This window comes from Drosophila persimilis, unplaced genomic scaffold, assembly GCF_003286085.1.
Source record: "Drosophila persimilis strain 14011-0111.01,24,50 unplaced genomic scaffold, DperRS2 tig00000002-arrow-pilon, whole genome shotgun sequence".
Classification (NCBI taxonomy): Eukaryota; Metazoa; Arthropoda; class Insecta; order Diptera; family Drosophilidae; genus Drosophila; species Drosophila persimilis.
This window is the reverse complement of record NW_020825289.1, coordinates 18822140-18842964: the sequence shown is the minus strand read 5'-3', so window position 1 is coordinate 18842964 and position 20825 is coordinate 18822140. Positions and strand designations below refer to the sequence as shown.

The 20825-nt window shown below is 45.4% G+C and overlaps 4 protein-coding genes across 6 annotated transcripts; 2 read left to right on the top strand and 2 right to left on the bottom strand.

The window, feature by feature from the left end:
* Positions 1 to 411: 411 nt before the first annotated feature.
* LOC6592948 (odorant receptor 45b) lies at positions 412 to 1888 on the bottom strand. Its single transcript, XM_002017656.1, has 6 exons — positions 1359 to 1888; positions 1110 to 1297; positions 879 to 1054; positions 723 to 821; positions 521 to 673; positions 412 to 462 (listed from the first exon to the last, which is right to left on the bottom strand). The coding sequence occupies exons 1-6, from the start codon at positions 1886 to 1888 to the stop codon at positions 412 to 414; spliced, it is 1197 nt and encodes a 398-aa protein (XP_002017692.1).
* Positions 1889 to 12982: 11094 nt separating this feature from the next.
* LOC6592950 lies at positions 12983 to 14700 on the top strand. The gene is made up of 2 exons (XM_002017657.2): positions 12983 to 13448; positions 13524 to 14700. Exons 1-2 carry the CDS (start codon positions 13286 to 13288, stop codon positions 14402 to 14404), a joined length of 1044 nt encoding a protein of 347 aa, XP_002017693.2. The 5' UTR covers positions 12983 to 13285; the 3' UTR covers positions 14405 to 14700.
* Positions 14701 to 17703: 3003 nt separating this feature from the next.
* LOC6592951 lies at positions 17704 to 18523 on the bottom strand. The gene is made up of 3 exons (XM_026985638.1): positions 18453 to 18523; positions 18030 to 18392; positions 17704 to 17973 (listed from the first exon to the last, which is right to left on the bottom strand). Exons 1-3 carry the CDS (start codon positions 18521 to 18523, stop codon positions 17775 to 17777), a joined length of 633 nt encoding a protein of 210 aa, XP_026841439.1. The 3' UTR covers positions 17704 to 17774.
* Positions 18524 to 18848: 325 nt separating this feature from the next.
* LOC6592952 (protein painting of fourth) lies at positions 18849 to 20748 on the top strand. Of its 3 annotated transcripts, none has more exons than XM_026986966.1 (4): positions 18849 to 19172; positions 19235 to 20134; positions 20214 to 20423; positions 20483 to 20748. In XM_026986966.1, exons 1-4 carry the CDS (start codon positions 18890 to 18892, stop codon positions 20647 to 20649), a joined length of 1560 nt encoding a protein of 519 aa, XP_026842767.1. In that variant the 5' UTR covers positions 18849 to 18889; the 3' UTR covers positions 20650 to 20748. The 3 variants fall into 3 exon arrangements, with proteins under 3 accessions (XP_026842767.1, XP_026842768.1, XP_026842766.1); XM_026986967.1 differs by having other exon boundaries at positions 20211 to 20423; positions 20513 to 20748; XM_026986965.1 differs by having other exon boundaries at positions 20211 to 20423.
* The last annotated feature ends 77 nt before the right edge of the window (positions 20749 to 20825 follow it).

Below are 20825 nucleotides of genomic sequence, written 5' to 3'. Positions count from 1 at the left end.
AGTTCTCTGCCTTTTTTTCTGCACTTTTTCGATAGATTTGCTACACCTTCAAGGACTTCTCTAGTTCCATAATAAATACTCGTGTATGGGGAAGCATTTCTGCAAATTGACGGAGAAACTTTCTTTGGATAAAAGTTTACCTCTGCATCTGCGGCAGCTCCTTCCTACCCAAGAGTGGAAGTGGTAGTGGTAGTGGAAGTAGCAGAAAGCTGCCTTTTCCCTGACCTCTGCCATATGATTGACTTGGGACTTATTTGCCACACAAGATGCACGCAAACACACACAAGAAAGATGTACATGTGTATTAAATAATTCTGTGAGTTGCATACTTTTGGGAATCAATCTAAAACCGAAACGAAACCAACAAATTCGCATTCGTTTTATTGCCAAATGGGTACAATTTTGATTCAGCTACAAGATGGTCTTGGCCAGCGCCACAATGGAGCCCGTAAATTTGATGACCTGCAAAGGTTTGGGGCACAGATGAGACAGGAAACAAACAGCAAACCGTAATACCCACCGCAGTAAAGACCGGCAGGCAAGGCGTAAAGAAGGGCACTCCAACGGTGATGGGTCGCTGGGCACGTAGGATAATCAAGTAGACCCGTCTACGCGTCTCCCGATCCCAAGCGTACCAGGCACTGCCGTAGGCCGCCTCGCCCACGGAGAGGCTCTGCAAAGAATTATCGATGAAATCGCAGCTAAAATTGGTGCCCACTCACCTCAGTGGAAATCTCAGTGCCGCCATAGCAGTAGAGGAAAATGGCCGAGCAGACCGTGAACGTGTACACCACATAGCGGATGATATTGTAGCCGGAGTACTAGAAGATCGCTTACGGTTCGACAGATACATAAAGAAACGAGTGGGGTATGCTCACCAGGAGTATGTCTATGACACTGGTGGCTATCACCAAGCTGGCCGAAACAAAGTGCACAAAGGCCGGGGCCGCCATGATCCCTGAGAAGCGGCGGACAATCAGCGCAATCTCATTATGTCGATCGACAATGTTGGCCAGGCGCCGACAGCACAGATCGCAGTCCCTGGGGCTGGGATCTGGGAGGCGTCAAGTGTGGTTTATGGAAATTTTTGGTAGTACGATTATACCCACTTTTAACCAACTGGAGGGAATCGCTCACGTCCAATTGGAGGACCCGCAGTAGGAAGGCTACATAGAGGGTGAAACCGAAGAAGAAGCCATCGGTGCCGGCGAAGGCGTAGACGGTCACCTGTCCGCTCCAGGTGGAGTACAGATAGAACAGCGGAAACCAGGGCATCCGATGGGCGAATTCCGGGAACCTAAGGAATCGCAGATTGAAGGATTAGTACTCCGAATCCCTGTGGGGTTGGGAGTACCCACAGCATGCGGAAGGGCATATCAAACTTAAAGTCAGCCAGGCCCCGCGCCCACATCTCCCACAGGGAGCGCAGGACGAAGGCACAGGTCGTGATACTGCCCAGGGTGAAGACGAGCATCCCAAAGCGAGTGGCCTTGAGGTAGTAGCTCCTTCGCGCCACATTTGATCGGCGAATGCCTCGTCCAGCCTGCTCCTCGGTAAGCAATCGGATGCGCTCCATCAGGGCGGACACTTCCTGACGGCGCCACCACATCCAGCCCAGCTTGAAGAGGGTCGTCAGGCTGCAGGCCAGCGGACAGAAGGCATCCATGGCGTCCACGGGACTGATCCGCAGATAGTGCCAGCCGAAGACGAGCTCCGCCTGGCAGCAGTGGGCCAGGTTCACAAAGTTGAACACCAGCCAGGCCAAGGAGATCCAGGACTGCGACTTCGCCTCTCCGAATCTGAGACCCAGGAGGCCAAACGAATACCTGGTCACGAAGAACAGGTGCTTCTCCAGCGGATAGTTGCGGTCTAGGAATCGCGGATACATGACTCTAGGCTCTATGCAAAGTCCAGCCAGAGCAGCCCTCCTTTATACCCTTCGATTTGGTTACGTTACGCTAATTGCTTAATTATTGTTTTGAGAGGACGACACCGGGCCAGCTGGCCTGTGTTTAATAACAGGATTACCCTTTATAGAGCCTTTAATTGAGTGGGCGACAGACCCCAGACGCCTCCAGCAATTACATATGTATATCATTATTGGGCTAAGACAACAGTGACCGATTGAATGGTGGTAATTGCTTTTGTCAGTGTCCCTTTTTCTGCTTTACAATTAAACGAGTAAATGGATTTTACTTTTCGTGATCCTTTTATCCTATAAATATTTACTCGTTTCCTTGAACTATCAGTGTAGTATTCGTAGCATTCGTTTATCGTTCAGCATAAATGGTTGGTATTCGCCAAAGTATTCGCCAGTATTGGTCTTCCAGTTAAATCTTGATACCTTTTTTCTTTTCAGCATAAATTCCCATACATTTCTGTATTCCGTATTCTTCTTTAGGGGAAGTTTGTTGAACTCCCGATGAACTCGGGGCACCGCATTCGAATTTCAAATCAGCTCCGCGATGTGGGTCAAGCCAGAGCCACATGAAACATTCTTCTCCGGCAGGCCATTTCCATAGGGTTTGCCACAGATTTATGTTGATGCATGCAACTCGGATGGATATATCGCTTTTAATTGAGTTATACTCTGGGCTCACGTTGCGTATGAGCAATCAGAGTGTGCCTCGGCATTCAGTTTGCATTGATTTCCATGACAGAAGTTTTGATTACATTTTGGCAAGCAGCTGGATGGAGCAGGGGTGGCACTTTAAATTGGAAGCTCATTTAAGTTCATCCTCTGCAGCGCCGACCGACCCTCCCTCTCCCAGTGGAAACATCTACCCTAAATGGCGCCCAGGCTGATATCATCGCATCCATCCCCAAACTCCCCAAAAAAAAAAAAGCAGCAACAGCAGTGGGGGGAAGGGGAACCACCCCCAAGCAGTAAGGCAACAAAGGTGACCCCGACACACCCTGTTGTTGGGGTAAGCAACCCCCGCAGTAAGGAGAGCCGAGCCAAGGGAAACTGAAAGCTTTTCAGTGGAAGCCCTAAGCCAAGGAGAACATTTTCTGTTCTCACTTCCTGTCTTTCTCTGTTGGAGTGGAACCTGATCCTGCATGGGGGTCCGAGGAGGGGTAGCCACAGCAAGTGGAAAATCAAGGAGTGCCAGCTGGAAGCGAGGAAAGGAGGCCATCGTGTCACCGAGTCGCCAAAAACAGTTGCAGAACCCGACCGAAAAAACCCGTTTTACCACTCAACACAGACACACACCGACGAGCACCATGGCGCTCTGTGCTTGTGCCCCACTTTCGGGTGTCGTTGTGGAAAATGGATTCGAGTTTTCCTAGTTTCGATGGGCCCCTCTCCTCCCGACCCTCCAGCCGGGTGAAAGGTGCAGCGGGCCAGAGGGAGCAGAGCTGGTTGGAGCTCTGTGAAACAGGTTGATTTTCCTGCTGACGCCGTTGGCCATTAGCCAAATGGGATTTCACACGCTTCCTGCCCCCGGTCGGAGGTTTTCGGCTCCGATGCGTTTGCCGCACGTCATGGCCCAGTTGGATGGTCGGGGATATGGACAGGCTCTGCATCTCGACATCATCATTGCCATCATTGTCAGCGTGGGGCGCCCGGCGCCTGATTAATTATTAAAGCACCACTCGGCCTGCTTCCTGACAACTTGCTCAGGATGTCCACACTCAATTGTATTTGCTATTCATCTCCGATTCGAATGAAAAGCACAAGGGACATCATGGCATCTCAATGGGCAGGCTTCAAGAAATCAAATCAAATGATGGTTCAGAAACCTCGTTAGAGTTTGCATAAGAGATAGATAGATAGGCTTCCCATCAAGGAAGAGTTTAAGTAGATATTTCCAGGAAGCACTCTTTAGTACCAGGAACTATAAGGATAACAGCTGGATCTTCGCGTTCTGGCATTCCCATAGTGTATCCACTGAGTCGGCATTCTTTCGGTGGCTATCTATCTATCCATTGGCTGCTTTTTCCTCGCCTTTGTTAATTCACAAAGCGGCGTTAATTATAATTAAAAAGAAGCAAACTACTAAGCATGTACATATGTCTATATAGCAGCCATATCTGTATCTATATGCCTGTGAACAAGTACCTTGTACATATATATTTAAGTGCACATATGTGTTGTACATATACATATATCCCCGTTCACATGGCCACAGATCGAGCGTGACACAATACAATTTGTGGCGCTTTGTTCTAAGCGCTCGAAACTCTTCGCTTCTAGCCCCACCCTATCCCAGGCCTCAGGCTACAGGCCCCAGAACCCCAACCGCCCCTCCCTCCCCACGTTCTAGCCTTTGGACAGACGTGACATAAGCTAAATTGTTTTAAATTTTGTTGAATCGCCTTCTCACTGCTCTGCTGGGCTGGGGATAAATTGAAACCGCTTGGCATGTCGCAATCCATGTGGCATACTCGCAGCAGTGCGGTCGAGGAACGTGGTTAGCTTAGCCAGAGATCTTTAAACTAATGGACTGCGGCACAAACCAGCCAGTGCGGTCAAAAGTGCACACATACGATAATGGTCGATTGAATGGAGCTGTCAGCTGACAGTCATCTGCGAGGGAACCGGGAAAGAACCCCCACTTCTGTCAGAGGCATCTGATTAATGGCAATTAGCGTGGATCGATAGACTCCGGGGTTTCAGTTACATTTGCAACATGATGAGGCATTAGCAAACATCTCCACCCAATCAATTTGGGTTGAGGGGCAGCAGGGCTGTTTACAGAATGCTGTTTACATTTAGTATATTTCCCCAAAACACCTTCCCACGCAAAGTCATGAATAGTGGTGACATCCCCTGACAGCAATTAGATCTATTATATCCATTCGCGGGACTGTAAAGTACAGATTAAATGAGTATATGTTTGGCTCTATTTACAGATATAAAAGTTTTTTATTGAGCGATCGCTCTGCAATCCTCCTTATATAGAGTCTCTGGCTAATCCCAGTATGGATCAACTCGTATTGTACAAAAAACTAAAAAGCTCAAAAAGAGTGTGAGTCAAACAAAGCCAACCGAAGGTTTCTCTCCCAACAAAAACAAACATTCATCACACACTCACACAGTTAGAAGAACACTAGAATGAGACTTTGGAGTGCGGCTCGTCGCCGACTCTGGGCTCGGGTTCTGAATCCGAGACTTAAGCTGAATCCAAATTCGAAACTCGCTGCCTTCAAGGCTAACTTCTTATTAAATGCCAAGAAGCGAGCCCAAGCAGCCGCAACTACAACAAAAAGTGGCAAGAAGCGGCAGGATTATGTATATTCGTAATTACAGCTCTTCCAAAGATCAAATGCGACAGCCATTAGGATGAGGGGCTCTGCTCTCAAACCATCAATATGGGTGACGAGGCGCTGGAGCGGGAGCCACATGTGCCAATGCTTCAGTGGCAACGTCAAAGTCGTATAAACATATATGTATGTACAAATATCGCATGTAAAACTAGCTTCGATTGCCACCAAATGCAAGATGGCGTCATTCGCGGCGTAGAACGGTAGAGCGGAGCAGCCGGAGGGAATGCCTCTGCTAATAAGTAACAAGTCTCCTTAGACCACATAGCATACAATACATATGTATGTACATACATATCTGTACAGACGTTTGCTTGAGAGTTGTTGTCTGTGCCTGTGCTCTTGGCTCCCAAGGTCATCTTCTGTTGCAGGCGTTAGAAACAAACTCCGATCCGAGCAAAGTCAAAGTTTTGAATGCAAACGTATTATTCAGTGCTTTGTTAGTATTGCCCGCGACTGTGGTTGTGTGGTCGGCATTGGAGTTTCAAGGCAGCGAACGCAATTACTTGATATTTTCTTCTCATATCTACATATAATAAAATATAATCCGAAGACACTCATTGTGAACATGCCACATTCTAACTGGAATGACACGCTGTCCGGCCGCTCGTCCCTCTCCCTCCCGCTCGGCGGCTAAGCAAATGTTTCCAGCCGAATGCCTCGGGTAATGAGCAGGGGCAGCGCCAGGGACGCTCACCTGAACCCACCCTCCTACACGCTTAGAAAAACTCATTTATATAATTTTTCCGACGGAAAAAGTTGCATCACCAGCGGCAATTGCAGTTTTTATTTCAGCCTTTAGCATCTCTTAGTCATTTCATCTTAATTATATTTTTTGACGAATGCGAATGGGAAAAAGTCCCATGACACACGACGATTGCCGTTTCACTCATGCAAATTTAAAATGGCTGGGCATTTGAAAGTCCAATTCTCTTTCCAGTTCCCATAGTGAATCATACGATAGAGGACAAACTTGATTTCTTCGTTTTCAAAAACTAGAAATATTATTCACAATACACACACGCATGCATGCAGACCTCTCCTCATGTGTGTTTACGTAAGTTTCGCTTTTGTTGTATTTCCTCGTCCTATTTCTCTTTCCCATTCATTGTACAGTTTCATTTCGTGTCTCTCCGTTTCTCTCGTTCCATTTCTTTCAGCCCCGTACATATCATTGACTGACTTAGCAACAGACAGCAAGAACAACAGTCGTAACGGTTTCATTTCCGTCCCCGCTGCGTCCTTTCCTGTGATGTTTCGTGGAAGAACAAAGCACACAACGAAACATATTTGAGGGAGCTTCGAAAGTTGTGCGTGTGCGTGCGACAGAGCTAGAAATATGAGCGATGCGTGCGGAATGGAACGATAAAACGTGTAATGAAGTCATGTAGCACGAGAAGCGTAGCACAGCTCACTGGAAAGAGCAGAGTAAACGAACGTTTGCTTTTCCTATTGAGAGCTGTTGGAAGAGAGCATTTATTTATTTGAATTACATACAAAAAGCAGCTTATGAATAGGAACTCTGTATTAACAACTAATATTAAATTTGGTAGGGACGGCACTTTGGTCGGTTCAACATGTTGATACGCCCGCAATTTGTATAGGAGAGAGAAAAAGACTGACTACTTCAAAAGCACAGTGAGTCCCCGTCTCGCTCCCACATGAATGCAGTACGTTGATAGAGAGTTGAACCTAAACCCGCCGCGCACTCCTCAGAGGCGTGTAAAAACTTGTAAAACAATTGCACAAGCGCGAGACGCGAACGGAAAAAATTCCATTAGATTTGGTGTCGTCGGTGTCGCGGCCACGGCAGCGGAGAAAACGCGGCCAACTCGGCTCGTTGTGCAGCTGCAAATGAACGAAAGCAGCAAAATGCCGACTGAAACTTAACGACGACAAAGCAAACTCAACGAACGCGAAAGCGTTTTCGTTCGTTTAGTTAGATTCGCGCGCGCGCCTTTGTATACTTGTGTGCGTTCGTGTGTCTATGCGCGAATGTGTTGGTGTTCCATAAAAATATGACGTTGGCAGAGCTTTTTCTCTCTCGCTCTTTTCCGCTCTCACTCGATGAATTTGGGTGAAAAAAGTATGTAGACATGTGTATTTTTTTTCAGACTTGCCGCATGTCTTTCGACACTAAAAAGCACACTCACACATACAAACATTCCCACTAGAAACAGGGGACTGCTAGAGCAGGACAGCATCGCATTTTCGCTATAATTTTGCGCTACTTAGAAGTTGCGTAATAGGCGAAAAGAAGGAGAAATGTGTCATCCAGTCGCCGCGTAATTGTGGCTAGTTCCTGCTTCCTTCTCCCTCTTTTTTCAATACATTTTATTTAATCGCTGTTTACGTAATCCGCGTTTTTCATTTCTTTTCTTTTTTTAAATTGCGTTCCGCGTTTTTATTTTCTGGCTTTCTCACATGATTTATTGTTCCAGGCAAAGTTCACTGGGGGAAAACCACCACCAACAAACGGTCCGGTCCCCGTCTCGCCACTGTTTGACGACTATTTTCGACGTTAGCAACAGCGTGTTTTATTCTTGCTTTTTCGGTCTCTCTTTTATGTGTGTTCTCCTTCGGTTGCTTTTCCGTTTCACTTGGGGGATGGATGGATGGGATGGGATGGGACCAGAAGAGCACAAGCGTTGAACCGTTGAGCGAACCGCACTGCGCAACGGCCGACGCACGAATAAAACACAGAATAGAAAAACGCGTGTAAAGTGCTTTGTGCGGCGGCCGTCGTCGGCTACAGGCTACAGCAGCAGCGCGACGCGGCCACAAAACCAGTTTTATATAGACCCGCGCGCGCAAGTACACTATATATAAGAGCCTATACATATACATATGCTTGCGCTGCCTGTTGTGTGAGTGTGAGGGAGCGCGTTGAAGCTTTTGCAATTGTACATGGCCGTCTCAGTTTGGCTGTGTGTGAGTGTGCTTTGTCGCTGACACACATTCAAGTTGCTGTTCACTTTTTTTTCTGCCGTCGTTTCCTTTTCCACATAAATGTGGTGTCTGTAGTATTGCAGCTTTGTGGCGCGGCGCACTTTGGCTAAAATTTTCCGTCTTTCGATGTTTTTCCAACGAAACACAATGATTTTTCAGGCACGTAACCATGTAAAACCGCTAACTTTGTGCCTAGATAAATTACAAAAGATAAGGTTTCCTTGGGGGGTGTGGGTATTTAACTCGAAAACAATCACAAATCTCATTAGAAATCAGTTGGCTAAAAACTATTTGATTAGATTTTGTTGCAAGGCAGTTTTCTTTACATACATACTATACATATGTACATACACAAATATGTATGTAAATATTTACATATATACTTCTGTGAAAAATTGTGTCATCACTTTGCACATCTAGAAAACTTGTTATACACACACATGTACATATATACTTATATGCATATGTATGTCTTTACAAAAACAGCCGCTGCACTTCTTGTTCTTTTCTCCTTTTTTTCCAAGCAACACACAACTACAACGACAGCGTTTCTTGTATGCTTCGACGAGTGCCAACTAGAAACAGAAAACTGGGTTATTGGCGCAAATGCGCGCGCGAATCTTCATCTCTCCCTCCCCCACTCCACTTCATTGATCACATTCTCCCTTTCTTGCTGCAGTTCCACTTGGCACGCGAAGCTGCAGCAGCAGCCAAGTTGTCTGTTTGTGGGGTGCGGGCCTTAGCATTCTCACAAGTTCCCCATTTTCCATGCCTTACCTATTATAAATTCACCTTGGCTGTCTGCTTTTGCTGCTTGTATTTGTTGCCTAGCAACGCTGGGTGGGGGAAGAGGGAAGATGGGTCGGAAATTGCAGCAAATGACTAATTTCGTGTTTGCTTTCTGCGGCGGTGCTGATATGCTGATGACGACATCAAAAGAAAACCAAACCAGTTCGAAAGCGAAACAAATTTTTGGCGATGACGCCACAGCTGCTCTGGCTGCTTCTTTGTTGCTGTTTCTCTTATTGCGTTTTATGTTTTATGCTTGGGAATGAATAGCCACACACGAACATGATCGCAAGCCAAAAGAAAGCTAAGAAGAGAGACGCAGCGCAGCGCACAACTGACCAAAGCTTCCTACACTCCTCTTTTCTTTGCTTTGATCTCTTTCTCTTCGACTGGGTCTGTGTCTGTCTCTGTCACCTAGTCTCCCTCTCTCTTTCGAGTGGAACGTGTGTTGCATGTGATTTCATTTAATTTTCGTCTTGCTCTTTTCTGTTTACGTTTACCACAAAACAGAAACAGAAAACGTATTCTTCTCTTTTTTGGGTTAAAAGTTAATGCGCTCCAGGCACGAATCTTGGGGTACTTCCCCATCTGTATGGCTTTTGACCAGACTATCGTTCAATTAAAATCTACACGCTCAAATGGTATAAGTCTTGATGGACTGAAAACTTTCCTCTGGCTACAATATAGCTGAAAGAAATTGTGAGGAAGTAGAATATCTCCCATTTAATAACTTGACTCTCTTCCTCCTATGCACTCCAATTCTCTAGTTTTTGGTTCCACTCTAATCCCAAATATATTTGATGCCTTGAAATCAAATCACTTTTGAATAGAGGCTGGTCTGGTCCGCCTTGCAAGTTGAGCTTTTGAAATTTAAATTCCAATACATCGGAGAAAAACTGGAAAACCTTGAATAACCCACTCAGATGACTAATTAGAGAACCTCTGAATAGAGATCGATGGGAATAGATCGATTCTCAGAGATAGAGTCAAGCTTTTGTTGGTTGAATTTATACAATTATTAAGCTTTCGCATGACCATTAATATTTAATGGGCCCGATTAAAGGCAACATCTGGCATCGCTCAAAAGTGTACTTTGCACATTCATAAAGATGCTGTCAGCAGGAAGCCCGACACCTTTCGCCATAGTATTTTTCGTTACTTACATACATATTCCAGAATCCCCAGCAACTGTCGATCCCGATTTGTTTGATAAGAAATTCGCGCGCTCTTTCTCTCTCCAAGTAACACTGGGACATATGGAGAGTACTAGGCTAGGTACAAGAAACTAACGCGTCTACTGCCAGCGAACAGCGAATAAAGATTGGCGAATGACTCCGCTTCGGGTTTAGTTCTGTCTCTGCTGCTCTGCTTCTGCTCTGGCGCAGTTTCATCGAAAATTGTTTCAATGTACACGCATACACACACAGCCACAGACACATAGTCACGGCCCTGCGCTCATAGAAACCGTATATAAAACTTTGTGTCTAAGCTTTTTCATACATATACTATTTCATGCATATGCATGCTGTGCGGGGGTGGTGGGGTGGGTGTTTGTGTAGGTCAAACAGCTTCGACGTCAGCGATGCCGTAAGGGTTTTTGCTGCGCAGCGTTCAAGTCCGCCCACAAAATGTCTGCAACAGCAGCAGTAACTTTAGAGAAATGAGATGGAGGGATACAAATGGGGGGAGAGATCCTCTGATGTCGCTTCCAACTGCGTTTCAGCTCCTGGCCAGATGGAGGGGGTGCGGGAGGGGGGCAGAAGTGCGCAGGAAAGTCAGAACGCCCAGGGCCCAGCTGCTACTGCTGACTGCGCAGCGTTGATAAGAAGGAGAAAGAGAAGAAGAAGAAGCACTCACTTCCAGTTAATAGAATTTTTCTCCTACTTCCGCAATGGAATTGATTGGGAGGCCCTGACTGCCTTTATCAGTCGTTCACTGGAACCGAGCTGGGTTTTTGTCAAACGACTGCCGAAGCATGTGCGCCCCTCGGCCCAAGCAACCCTCGTTATATGGGCTTTTTCCCGCCTCAAACCCTGCCTAGAAGTCGGACCGGACCACTGCGCACATTGTAATACTGCGCATGTTTCCAGCATTCTTTTGCTGTTGCTTTTGTGTCACCTCTTCGTCCTGCATACGAGGGGGAAAGTTTCATTGTTTCCTTCTTTCATTTTCTTACCTGGGCGGTGAAGGAATTTTTCATTAGAATGATAACTTTTGCTGGAATAGGGTGTTTTGATATGGTTCCATTCGCTCCTTCTCACATTCGATGCGTTTCGAGAATGCAATTGCAAATGGAAATCTGAACTGTCTGGCATATGCATATGTAAATACGGCTTGTCTGGAACGCTGCAAATGGATCAAATAGTATGCTACTTGATCGTACCTTAGGTAATGCAATATGGATAAGGTTTAATCAGTATGTTCTACAACCGGAGACCCTTGATTCTACTAATTACTCTTCTGTCTGTTTAAAGGAGACAGCTATAGAGGAACATAGCGATATATGAGCTATTTATTTATTTATCGCATAAGCGGACTCCTTTTACGCTTACGAGCGCAATCACTGTACCCATTTTGATTTTTGCTTATCATTTTTCAATTCCATTAATTGGTGTATTTTTCCTGATACTCCAATTCCCTTCACTTCACTCCACCAAAGAAAAACAATTTGCGTCTAATTGAAAATCAGATACCTGATGATAATTAGAAGGTCTTTCGGATTTGGGTTTCGGTTTAGGGTTGGGGTTGGGGGTTGAGTTTTTCGCATCAGTGAGCCGCTCGGTGGGTTTGGGAAATGTGCTCGGGGTAATGTCCAGGTAGGGATTGCGAAAACTGTAAACCGAAACGGTGTGGAGGGATGTTGGACAAGAAGGTCGTTTGCGGACATTTGCCCTCCCCTCCCCTCGCTCACCCACATGCCATATCCATATCCGCGCCACAACATGAAATTTCCATTTGGCTGAGAGATTCTCCTACTCAACTCCTCTCTCCCTCCTTTTCTACTGAGTGTTGGTTTGCGAGTGTGCGTGTGTGTGTTAATGAAGGCATTTTGAGCTAAACAAGTTGCAGTCCCTCTTGAAAGGAAACCCGAAAGAAACTTACACTCCACTCCGGAAAGTCGTAGCCCGAAAAAAGACAGAGAGAAAGAAAAAATGAAATGGAACAGCGGCAAGTAAACAAAAAGGGAACGAGAAAGAAAGAGGGATGTAGAGAATGAGGCGGCGGAGAAAGGAAAACATTTACAAAAGAGAGTCCATTGAACCCGCCTAGCGTTGGTGGCTACTTACGAGCCACGGCGACGGCAGCGCAGCAATGAAGACGAAGTATGCCATGGATGTTGATGACGTCTTGAGGTTAAATTGTCGATCAGGGTGCCCGCGAACAACGGGAGAGGCAAGACAAGAGACTACCAAACAAACCAAAAAGAAAAAAATGTCAACGTCAACTTCAGTGTCGGATGTCTGTCGAATGTATGTGTCTACCCCCTTCCACGTAATGAACAAACATATTAGAAGTGCTATCCTGCTCACGCACTTAACCAAACATATATACATACGTATCTACTTACATATGTATGTATGTACATATGTACATTTGTACGTTGAATAATAATTATAGGTCAAAGAAGTGCCAGAAACATTCGATCAGTAAGAGTAGGCGAAGGAGAAACTGATCAACGTAAAAGTGGAATGCAATCTCCCTCCCACCCACAACAATTCAAGCAATGGGAAGTAGGGTACAAAGCGATCGACGTTGTCTGGTTTATTGATGCGCGTCCGCCCCGCTTAGTTAGTGCGAATATTTATCAATAAATAGCAAGTATATGTATGTATACATACGTACATATGTATGTTCATATAAGGCATGCAACGGCAACAACAAAACACTACGAATACATATTGTGCAAACATTTACATAAATACATACATGCATGCCTACATACATACATACATAATAGGTACGTACGTTTGGCATTCGTTGAGTTGAGTTGGTTGGCAAGCAGCGCCGCGCAGCTGACGAGCGACTACGAAACGACGAAACAAACGATGAAGAATAAAACGCGAAAACAACGAAACGATGAAACTGACTGTACATACAGTACATAAACACACACGTACACACAATACGTGTGCTAGCGACGAACGAGAATGTGCGTGTGTGTGTGAGTGTTTGCTCTATGGCCCCGGCACACGGTGGAGAGGTACAGACGCGCCTGTTGCAAAATTCATTCTGGCGCTCTCATTCGTGACGAAAGGATGTACGCCCGGCTGTAGCCCGTATGAATCTACATCCGTACATTCCTTGCGCAAGGCCCACGCTCACAGTCGTCCCCACAGCACCCACACCCTTACAGTTGGACATGGCCAAGGAGCAAGAATACGAGGAGCTGCGCGAGCTGCTCCAGTCATGGGATGTTGCCGATCTCCTCCCACACTTGCAAGGTGAGTGCTAGCTGGAGAGCAGAAGAACGACTTTAACTGTAACGGCATTTGGCCGCCTCTCTCTCCCATTCACAGACGAAGCCATCAACGTGGACGAACTGCAGATGATCAAGCGGCACCACCTGGCCGAGCTGCTGAGCAACTTTCGGTTCGGCACCCGCATACGCTTCGAGCATCACTTGGAACGTTGGCGACGCTGGCTGAACGTGCCCCTCCAGGGCGTTCAGGGGCAGAGTCAGACGCACTGCCAGGGCTGTCGGTGCGCGGAGTCGGCGGCCCCGTCCATTATCTGCCATCCCCAGATGGGCGGGCAGTCGGACAGCGCCGGGGACAGTGGCAAGTCCGATGATCTCGCCAAGACACTGCCGGCAGAGCCACTGGTCTCCCTCACTGATCCCAGAGAGACGGTACAAGCCCCCTTTCATATCCCTATGCAGCCCCAGTTGGAGCCCAGCGAGATTCTGAGTACGACGCTAGTCACTAACGTCAAGGAGGAGGACAGCGGGGACCAGGTGACGGGGGAGGATCGAGTTGTTACAGTGCTAGGCATCCTGCAAGCTGGCGGCATGAAAAGCCAGTCCTTGCTCGACCGCCTGGGTCAGCAGGAGGCGCTGGATGCAGTGCAGCGGCTGCTGCTCATCCAGCTGATATGCAGCTACTATGAGGACAATCAGCTCCATCTGACGTTGCAACGCAGCCACCTGCTGGAGCGCGAGATTCTCCAACTGTTCCCGAAGGAACAACTGCAATACTACCGAACCGAACGGCGTGGCAAGATATATGTGCGGTTCACCAATATGAAGCGAAACAAGAGGGTTAACTCTTCCCGCCAGGAGCTGAAGCGAAGGCGCGAAGATCTGCTCAAGCCGGCGGCCCACGTCTATACCACTGATATCGTGCACAAGGGCCAGACCTTTCCGGCCGACAACGTCTTCAGTCCCGAGAGATCCGATTGAAAACACCCATATTCCGTTCTAAGTTGATTATTTCTAAGCTGAATCTATCTCGTGTGTGATACAGTGAGGGTTCTCTTGAGCGGCCACCACAGTGCCAAGAGATTGGATGTGTACATAGATTGGCACCAAATTATCTGTAGGTGTCCACCCAAAAGAGCTCTCCTTGTACATATTTTTATTTCTATGTACATACATATATGTATATTTTTATTTTGTATGCTCTCTAATCTGTATAGGGTATTTGCGGGTCGACCCGATCCCGCTGACTGACGAAATTAAATCAAAAATTTTGGAAATTCGCGAGAAGAACTTTTTCCTCCGTCTCCACATCTGCATGCTCGGCTTTTTAGGGTTCGTCGTGGTGAACCTTAGGATAGTTGCAACACTGCGCGGTAAACAGTGATGGTGAGAGAAAAAGTGATTACATCAGCAATGTAAAAATAGCCAGCGGCCGTGTTAACAATCGTCGAGCAATTTGCTGACTAGCTGTAAAATGCGGCCACAAGTACACTATTTTCCTGGTTCTAGTTTTCGTATCGTCAATTAAATCCACTCATCATGATGATGATGTGGCCTCTGACTGTCTGCGGAGGGAGTGTTTAGGGGCGTTTCACATGAAACTAATTAATTAAGTTGCTCGCTTTTCTTCCCCTTGCGTTTTTTTGTGGTTCTCATTTGCTCGTTTCATGTTCAGTGCTAATTGACTTTATCAGTGTCGCGAGTCGCGACACAGAGCAAACGAAACTATCTAAAATGCCCCACCATCACCCGACCAGAGAAGATATCAGGCTGTGTTATCAGGCGGGGGGCTGCATGGTAATTGCCTTTCGGTGGGCGATTCATTTTCACATTTTCTGCATTGTTCATTCTGCATTCCAATAGATATTACTCTGTTATATGTTTTCTCATCCATTCCATTTGGTCTGTGCATGTATCTGTCATGTGTACCTGCGTGTGTAAGTACAGATGTGGGCAAGTCCGTGTGTAGCTAGTAAATAGGTCGCTCGCAACAGGCGACAAAGCTGCAGAGCTACAAACTAACACACGAGCTACAAACTATTTTATTTGTTGCTCTACCCCAGCGAAAGCTACACGAAATGTATTGTACATACATACATACATATGTACATATGTATGGCTGTGTTCGTGTTCAAGTTTCGATAAGCTGTAAAAGCTCTCGCGCTTATGTACTTGTTTTTTCTGTAAAAGCGAAACATATGGTTGTATAAATGTATGTATGTACATATGTAGTATTTTAATTGTTCGCTTGCAAACGAACACATTTTGAATTAATAATGTTGATCAAAGTTTGTTAATTGTTCTACAGCACAGCTGTTAAATTGTTCAGTTTTAGTTGCATTGACATATATATGTACATACATACATAAGTTGCTCAGTTGCTGGAAAAGATAAGCTTGAAACATCCATAAAGGTTTGGATTTTGGAAATGGGGAAATTCTTATACACTATAAATGTACACGTGTATGTACTTATGACACGTTCATTTATCTTATCTAGGTGTGTGTGTGTGTGTGCTGCTTTTTCTGGCTTTGCTTTTGCTTCTCTCGTCTTCCTCTTTTTGTTATTTCCAATGCTTTTGCTATGGAATTGAAATGGCTGGACAAGCAGGCCACACACATACACAGCTACACTTGTAGGTACATATATTTTATGTAAATATGTATGTATGTTTGTTTTAGTATATATGAGTTTCTTTTTCGAGTGGGGAAAGTAGGTCAATTACACGTGTCGTGTGCATATGTACACTCTGTGTACATATGTAGACGTTTTATGCTTAGGCAGCATAATCATCCAGCCAGCGTTGTTGATCGAAAAAAGCTTACTTCTGAGCTATGTTCTCCACGATTTCTTTTCTTTTATCTTTCGTTTCTAGGCCAAATCGCGCTGTGGGGCGGACGTTGTTCTTGTTTATCTTTCGGAGAGATGATAAATTAAAAGAGTTTCAAGAAGTGCGAGGCATCGGTATCCTCTTCAAGGCTTAGGAAGAGTGAGAGAGCAGCTGTTGCTGACATTTTCCTTCCCGTTTTGGAAAGGACGTTGTAAGGACAAGGAAAACAAGGCACTGGAAGTCACTGTGCGGGGGCGCAGATAAAATTATACGCAGCCCAGCAAATGGCGCAGGCTAGCAAATGGCGGGAGATAAAAAACAGCCCCACTATGTACTCTATGTACATATATATGTATGTAAGTATGTACACTTGAGAATTGGGTCAATCGATAAAAGAGGAAACAGTTGAGCAGCGGCAGTGGCAGTGGCAGCACCAGCAGCTACGGAAGGAATCTAGCACATGCGCCAAATTGTGGGGAGAGGGTGTGGGATGAGGATTGGATTGCCGTCTGGGGGTTGCTTTGTGGCGCCCAAGGAGCTTTTTCCATCGTCAGATTCAGAGAAATTCGTACCAAATTGTTAATGTAGATATGTATATGTATGTACACATATTTACTCATTGCGTTACATACATAGATTCAGCAATATGAAATTACATCACGCGAAAGAACCTCTCGCACTTGGCTCCCTCTTTGACTCTTAATATTTTATAGGGCAGCTGTTACTGTGCTCCACATGGCACATTTACAGCCACATAAAACGAAGTTTTGGGGGAGATTCATTCAAATATGTAAAAGTACTGAATGTTTTTCCGACGACTTATTAGATTAAGGCCAGTAACTCGAAATATCGTAGCAAAAAGCTAGTAAATGATATCCGTTCAATGAAATTCGGTTATTATCTATAACAGATATTATAGAATTGAGGACATGTTTTTCATCTATTTCAGTTAATTCTTGTTACAGAAAATAATATAGATTTAAATGAAATTGCAAATGTTTATACTTTTAATCAATAGTCTAAATTAAATTAAACATTTTATACGCGATATGGCAGCGCTCATTAAAACTTTTCATAGGTCTGGCAGCATCCGTTAAAATCAAATAAATTTCGGTAATTCTACATGTAGAATGTAAATTGTATCAAAATGCATGTAATATACACATTTGGCACGATTTTAATGGGTGCTGCCAGACCGATGAAAAATATTAATGCGCGCTGCCAGATAAATGTTAAGCGGTGGCCTGCCCGCCAGATTCGAGTCGTGGTTTCCTTTCGAGTGAAAAGGCAGTGATTCTACCTTTCGCACAAGGAGCGATTAGAAATATCCGAGTTGGACTGTCTTCAAGGCTCCTGCTCCACCTTCAGGGGCTAATTGAGATCGGGCCGGAGGGTACTCCAGATGAGAGGCTGGATGGTAGTCATCACCCGAATACAGATAGAAGTTAAATTGTGTGGATCGCTGTATAAATCTATATAATCAACATTCCTAACTCAAGTATAACTCAAAAGAAAACGCAATCATTTTTCCGCAAACAGCTGGTGAAACTCTGACGGCGTCTTAAAGTAGTCGATCAGTAGCATGGAAGAGCGGTTCCCCAGCCTGTACATAATGTGGCTCCAAGGATTCAGTACGTTCCTGTATTCAGCAATCTGTCCCCTTTCGAAATAATGCTTCACAGTTCCCAACGGAAGCTGCGATCCATAAACAGCCACATATCTGAAAGATATAATGCAGGATTTACATAGATATAGAGCCACATATTGAAAACTTACTTATCAGCACTCTTATAAATCCTGAGGGGATATTTGGCCACAAATGTGCGTATGGCCAGGTTGATTAGCACAAATCCTGCCAAGAAGTAATACAAATCTGATTCATGGGACACCAGCAAAGATATGTTGATTTTTTGGGTGATGTTTTCCAAATTCATGTTCGTGGCAAAGTGAAAGGCGGCCACCAGGCCAAGCATAGAAACCGTCGCCGTAGACACATTCTTGGTCCAGCTTACATAATTTTCTAATGGTGCACGATAGATTAATCTATACGTATCCGGCAACCGGTCATTAAATAGAAGCTTTCTTTCCACATCGGGGGCCGGCGCCGCATTCCGCAACTTGCATCGCAGGGAACTTGTTCTGAAAGAAAATGTACATTGGTCACCTAAATTATAAGATGTAAACGTTCCCAGTACTTACTGCAGGCTTCTGTGGAGCCTTGTGGCTGCGCTGGGTCCTAATTTAACAAATTTTAATATAGCAGCACACATTTGTTTTTCTTTCTTAAACAGCTGTTGAGCGTTGCCACCTCTAGTAAAAGGGAGTATTTAAAACAGTATATTTTACTTTCGTTTTTTTAGACAAGATTCAATAAAAGCAAGTATTTAAAATAAGACAGTCAAGTAGAAACTAATTAATTCATTCATTAATCGAATACAACTACTATCAAGCTAGATATATTCGACGAAATATCAAAAACGAGGAATTTCTATGACGGAACTTGAATAATTTGTCAGTGTATTTACGGTATATTTTGGTATATTTCTGAGGGTCGATAAGTCCCATTTTTTGTGATAAATAAACAAAACAAAAATCAAGAGACAAAATTTATTTAAAAATACAGTTTTCTTTAAGTTATGGATTTGAAACGCTGCCCCCCGGCAATTGGAATCGGAGCAGATTCCAAACGACCCAAGAAGAACAGCCAGGATAAGGGCATCGAGATACCGGGCGATGGGAATCCACAAAATTTGCCGCCGTGCAGCCCCGACAACTGCTCCGTTTCCTTACCGGAGTCACATGTATCTCCGAAGACCGCCGTTGGAGCGCAGCCCGGCTCTTGGCAAGCAGAGACTATCAATTCTGATTGCGACACAGGCTCGCTTTCGGAATTTGATAGGAATTCTCTATGGAAGAAAGGTACGCTGTCACAGATCTTACGTATGCTCTATTGCGTGTAATGAAGCATTTTGTTGGCTCAGATATTCACGGGAACAAACTGTCGCGGCGGGAGATGGCAAGAGTACGTCGAATGGAGTCGCTCAAGTGTTTGGAGCTGGAGCGCGAGTTGGGCTCGAAGTCTTGCAAAGATACCGCCTCTGTTGTACTGTTTATTCGTTTTCCTGACCCTGAAATATCCACAGCCATGGTGGCCGGACTATCCCCGGCAATCAGAGATGTAGGTGTTCCCAGTCAATTGGAGCCGCGCTACTGCATGGTTCACCTGAAGATAGGAGCGGACGTGGACTCGACAATAAGCGAGATCAATCAGGTGCGATTTGGCAACGGCTTTCTGGTGGCAGAGCGCAAAGAATTTTCCGCTGAAGAGGAGGCAAAATTGATCGACCCCTGCAGTCTGTATGTGTCTAACATACCCTTCCACATGACCACATCAGCCATCAAGGGATTCTTTGTGAGATCCATGCGAGTGGATGTTGGCGTCCTCAGGACGGAGAAGCGTGCCCGCTACGCCTTTGTCCGCTATGCTACAACCGAACTAGCCAGAGAGGCATTTAGGGAGTTGTCCAGGAGTCCTTGTCTGTCCAATCGCACACTAACTGTTCGCTTTCGGCGTATTAAAAAGCGACCCGGCCAGTTCAAATTGCAGCCAAACCCATCGAACCTCACAATAAACACACTGGCCACTGACGATGACGATGCGGCTGACGCCGACTGCAAAGTTATCTCCCCTCCACCTGTTGAGTCAATCACAATCAGCGACAGCGATGGAAACTGCTCTGATTCGAACGGTGCCACCAAAGAAAAGGCCAAGCGCAAGAGCAAAATGAGTGAGCACGAGATGGAGATCCAAAAACTGAAGCTACAAATGGCTGAATATGGTGCCATCATAAAGAGCTTGCAGGCCAGACAAGATATTTCAGGTAGGTAGACAGGTTGTGTGTAGATGCATTGTGTTCCATTACGATTACTTTTTGTGTCTGTTGTGTTGAATTTCAGCAGATTTGTCGCCAAAACTGGAGCCTAGCTCATATCCGGAAATGTGCAGGCATGCAAGGGGTCCCACTCCCGTCCACCTGATACAAGACATTAAAGCGGAGTGTGCCTATTTGGGTCTACCAGAGGTCACCGCAGAGCCCGAACCTGCTTTTCGCCCTACGACGTTACCTATAGACAAGCCTGGCCAGGATGATGATCCTAAAAAGACCAAAAGTAAAATGAAACGGACCTATAGCCTAATATTGTTATGCCACTCCTATTATCCTACTTAGAATCATTTTTTCTTGGCCGGATGCTTTCAGGTCTTGCCAGACTCGCCAAAAGCCCAAAACCGGCCGACGAGAAGACCACATCTTCAAAGGCTACCCAAGCCTCCCCGGAAAAGGACGCACGACTGGAGGAGCTTTACGCTCAGTTGGAAACCGACATCGATACCTAATTTTTCATTAGGTGTGCGGGTCTCTTACAAATTTTTCGTGCTGTGCAACAATTTCACCCATTGTGAATAACAATTGTGTTGTACATATACTATTATTTATTAGTTTTTGTTTTATTTGTAATTTTTTTCGTTTTTGTTTGACTCTCATTTCCAGCGTACATTTAAAATTATTACAC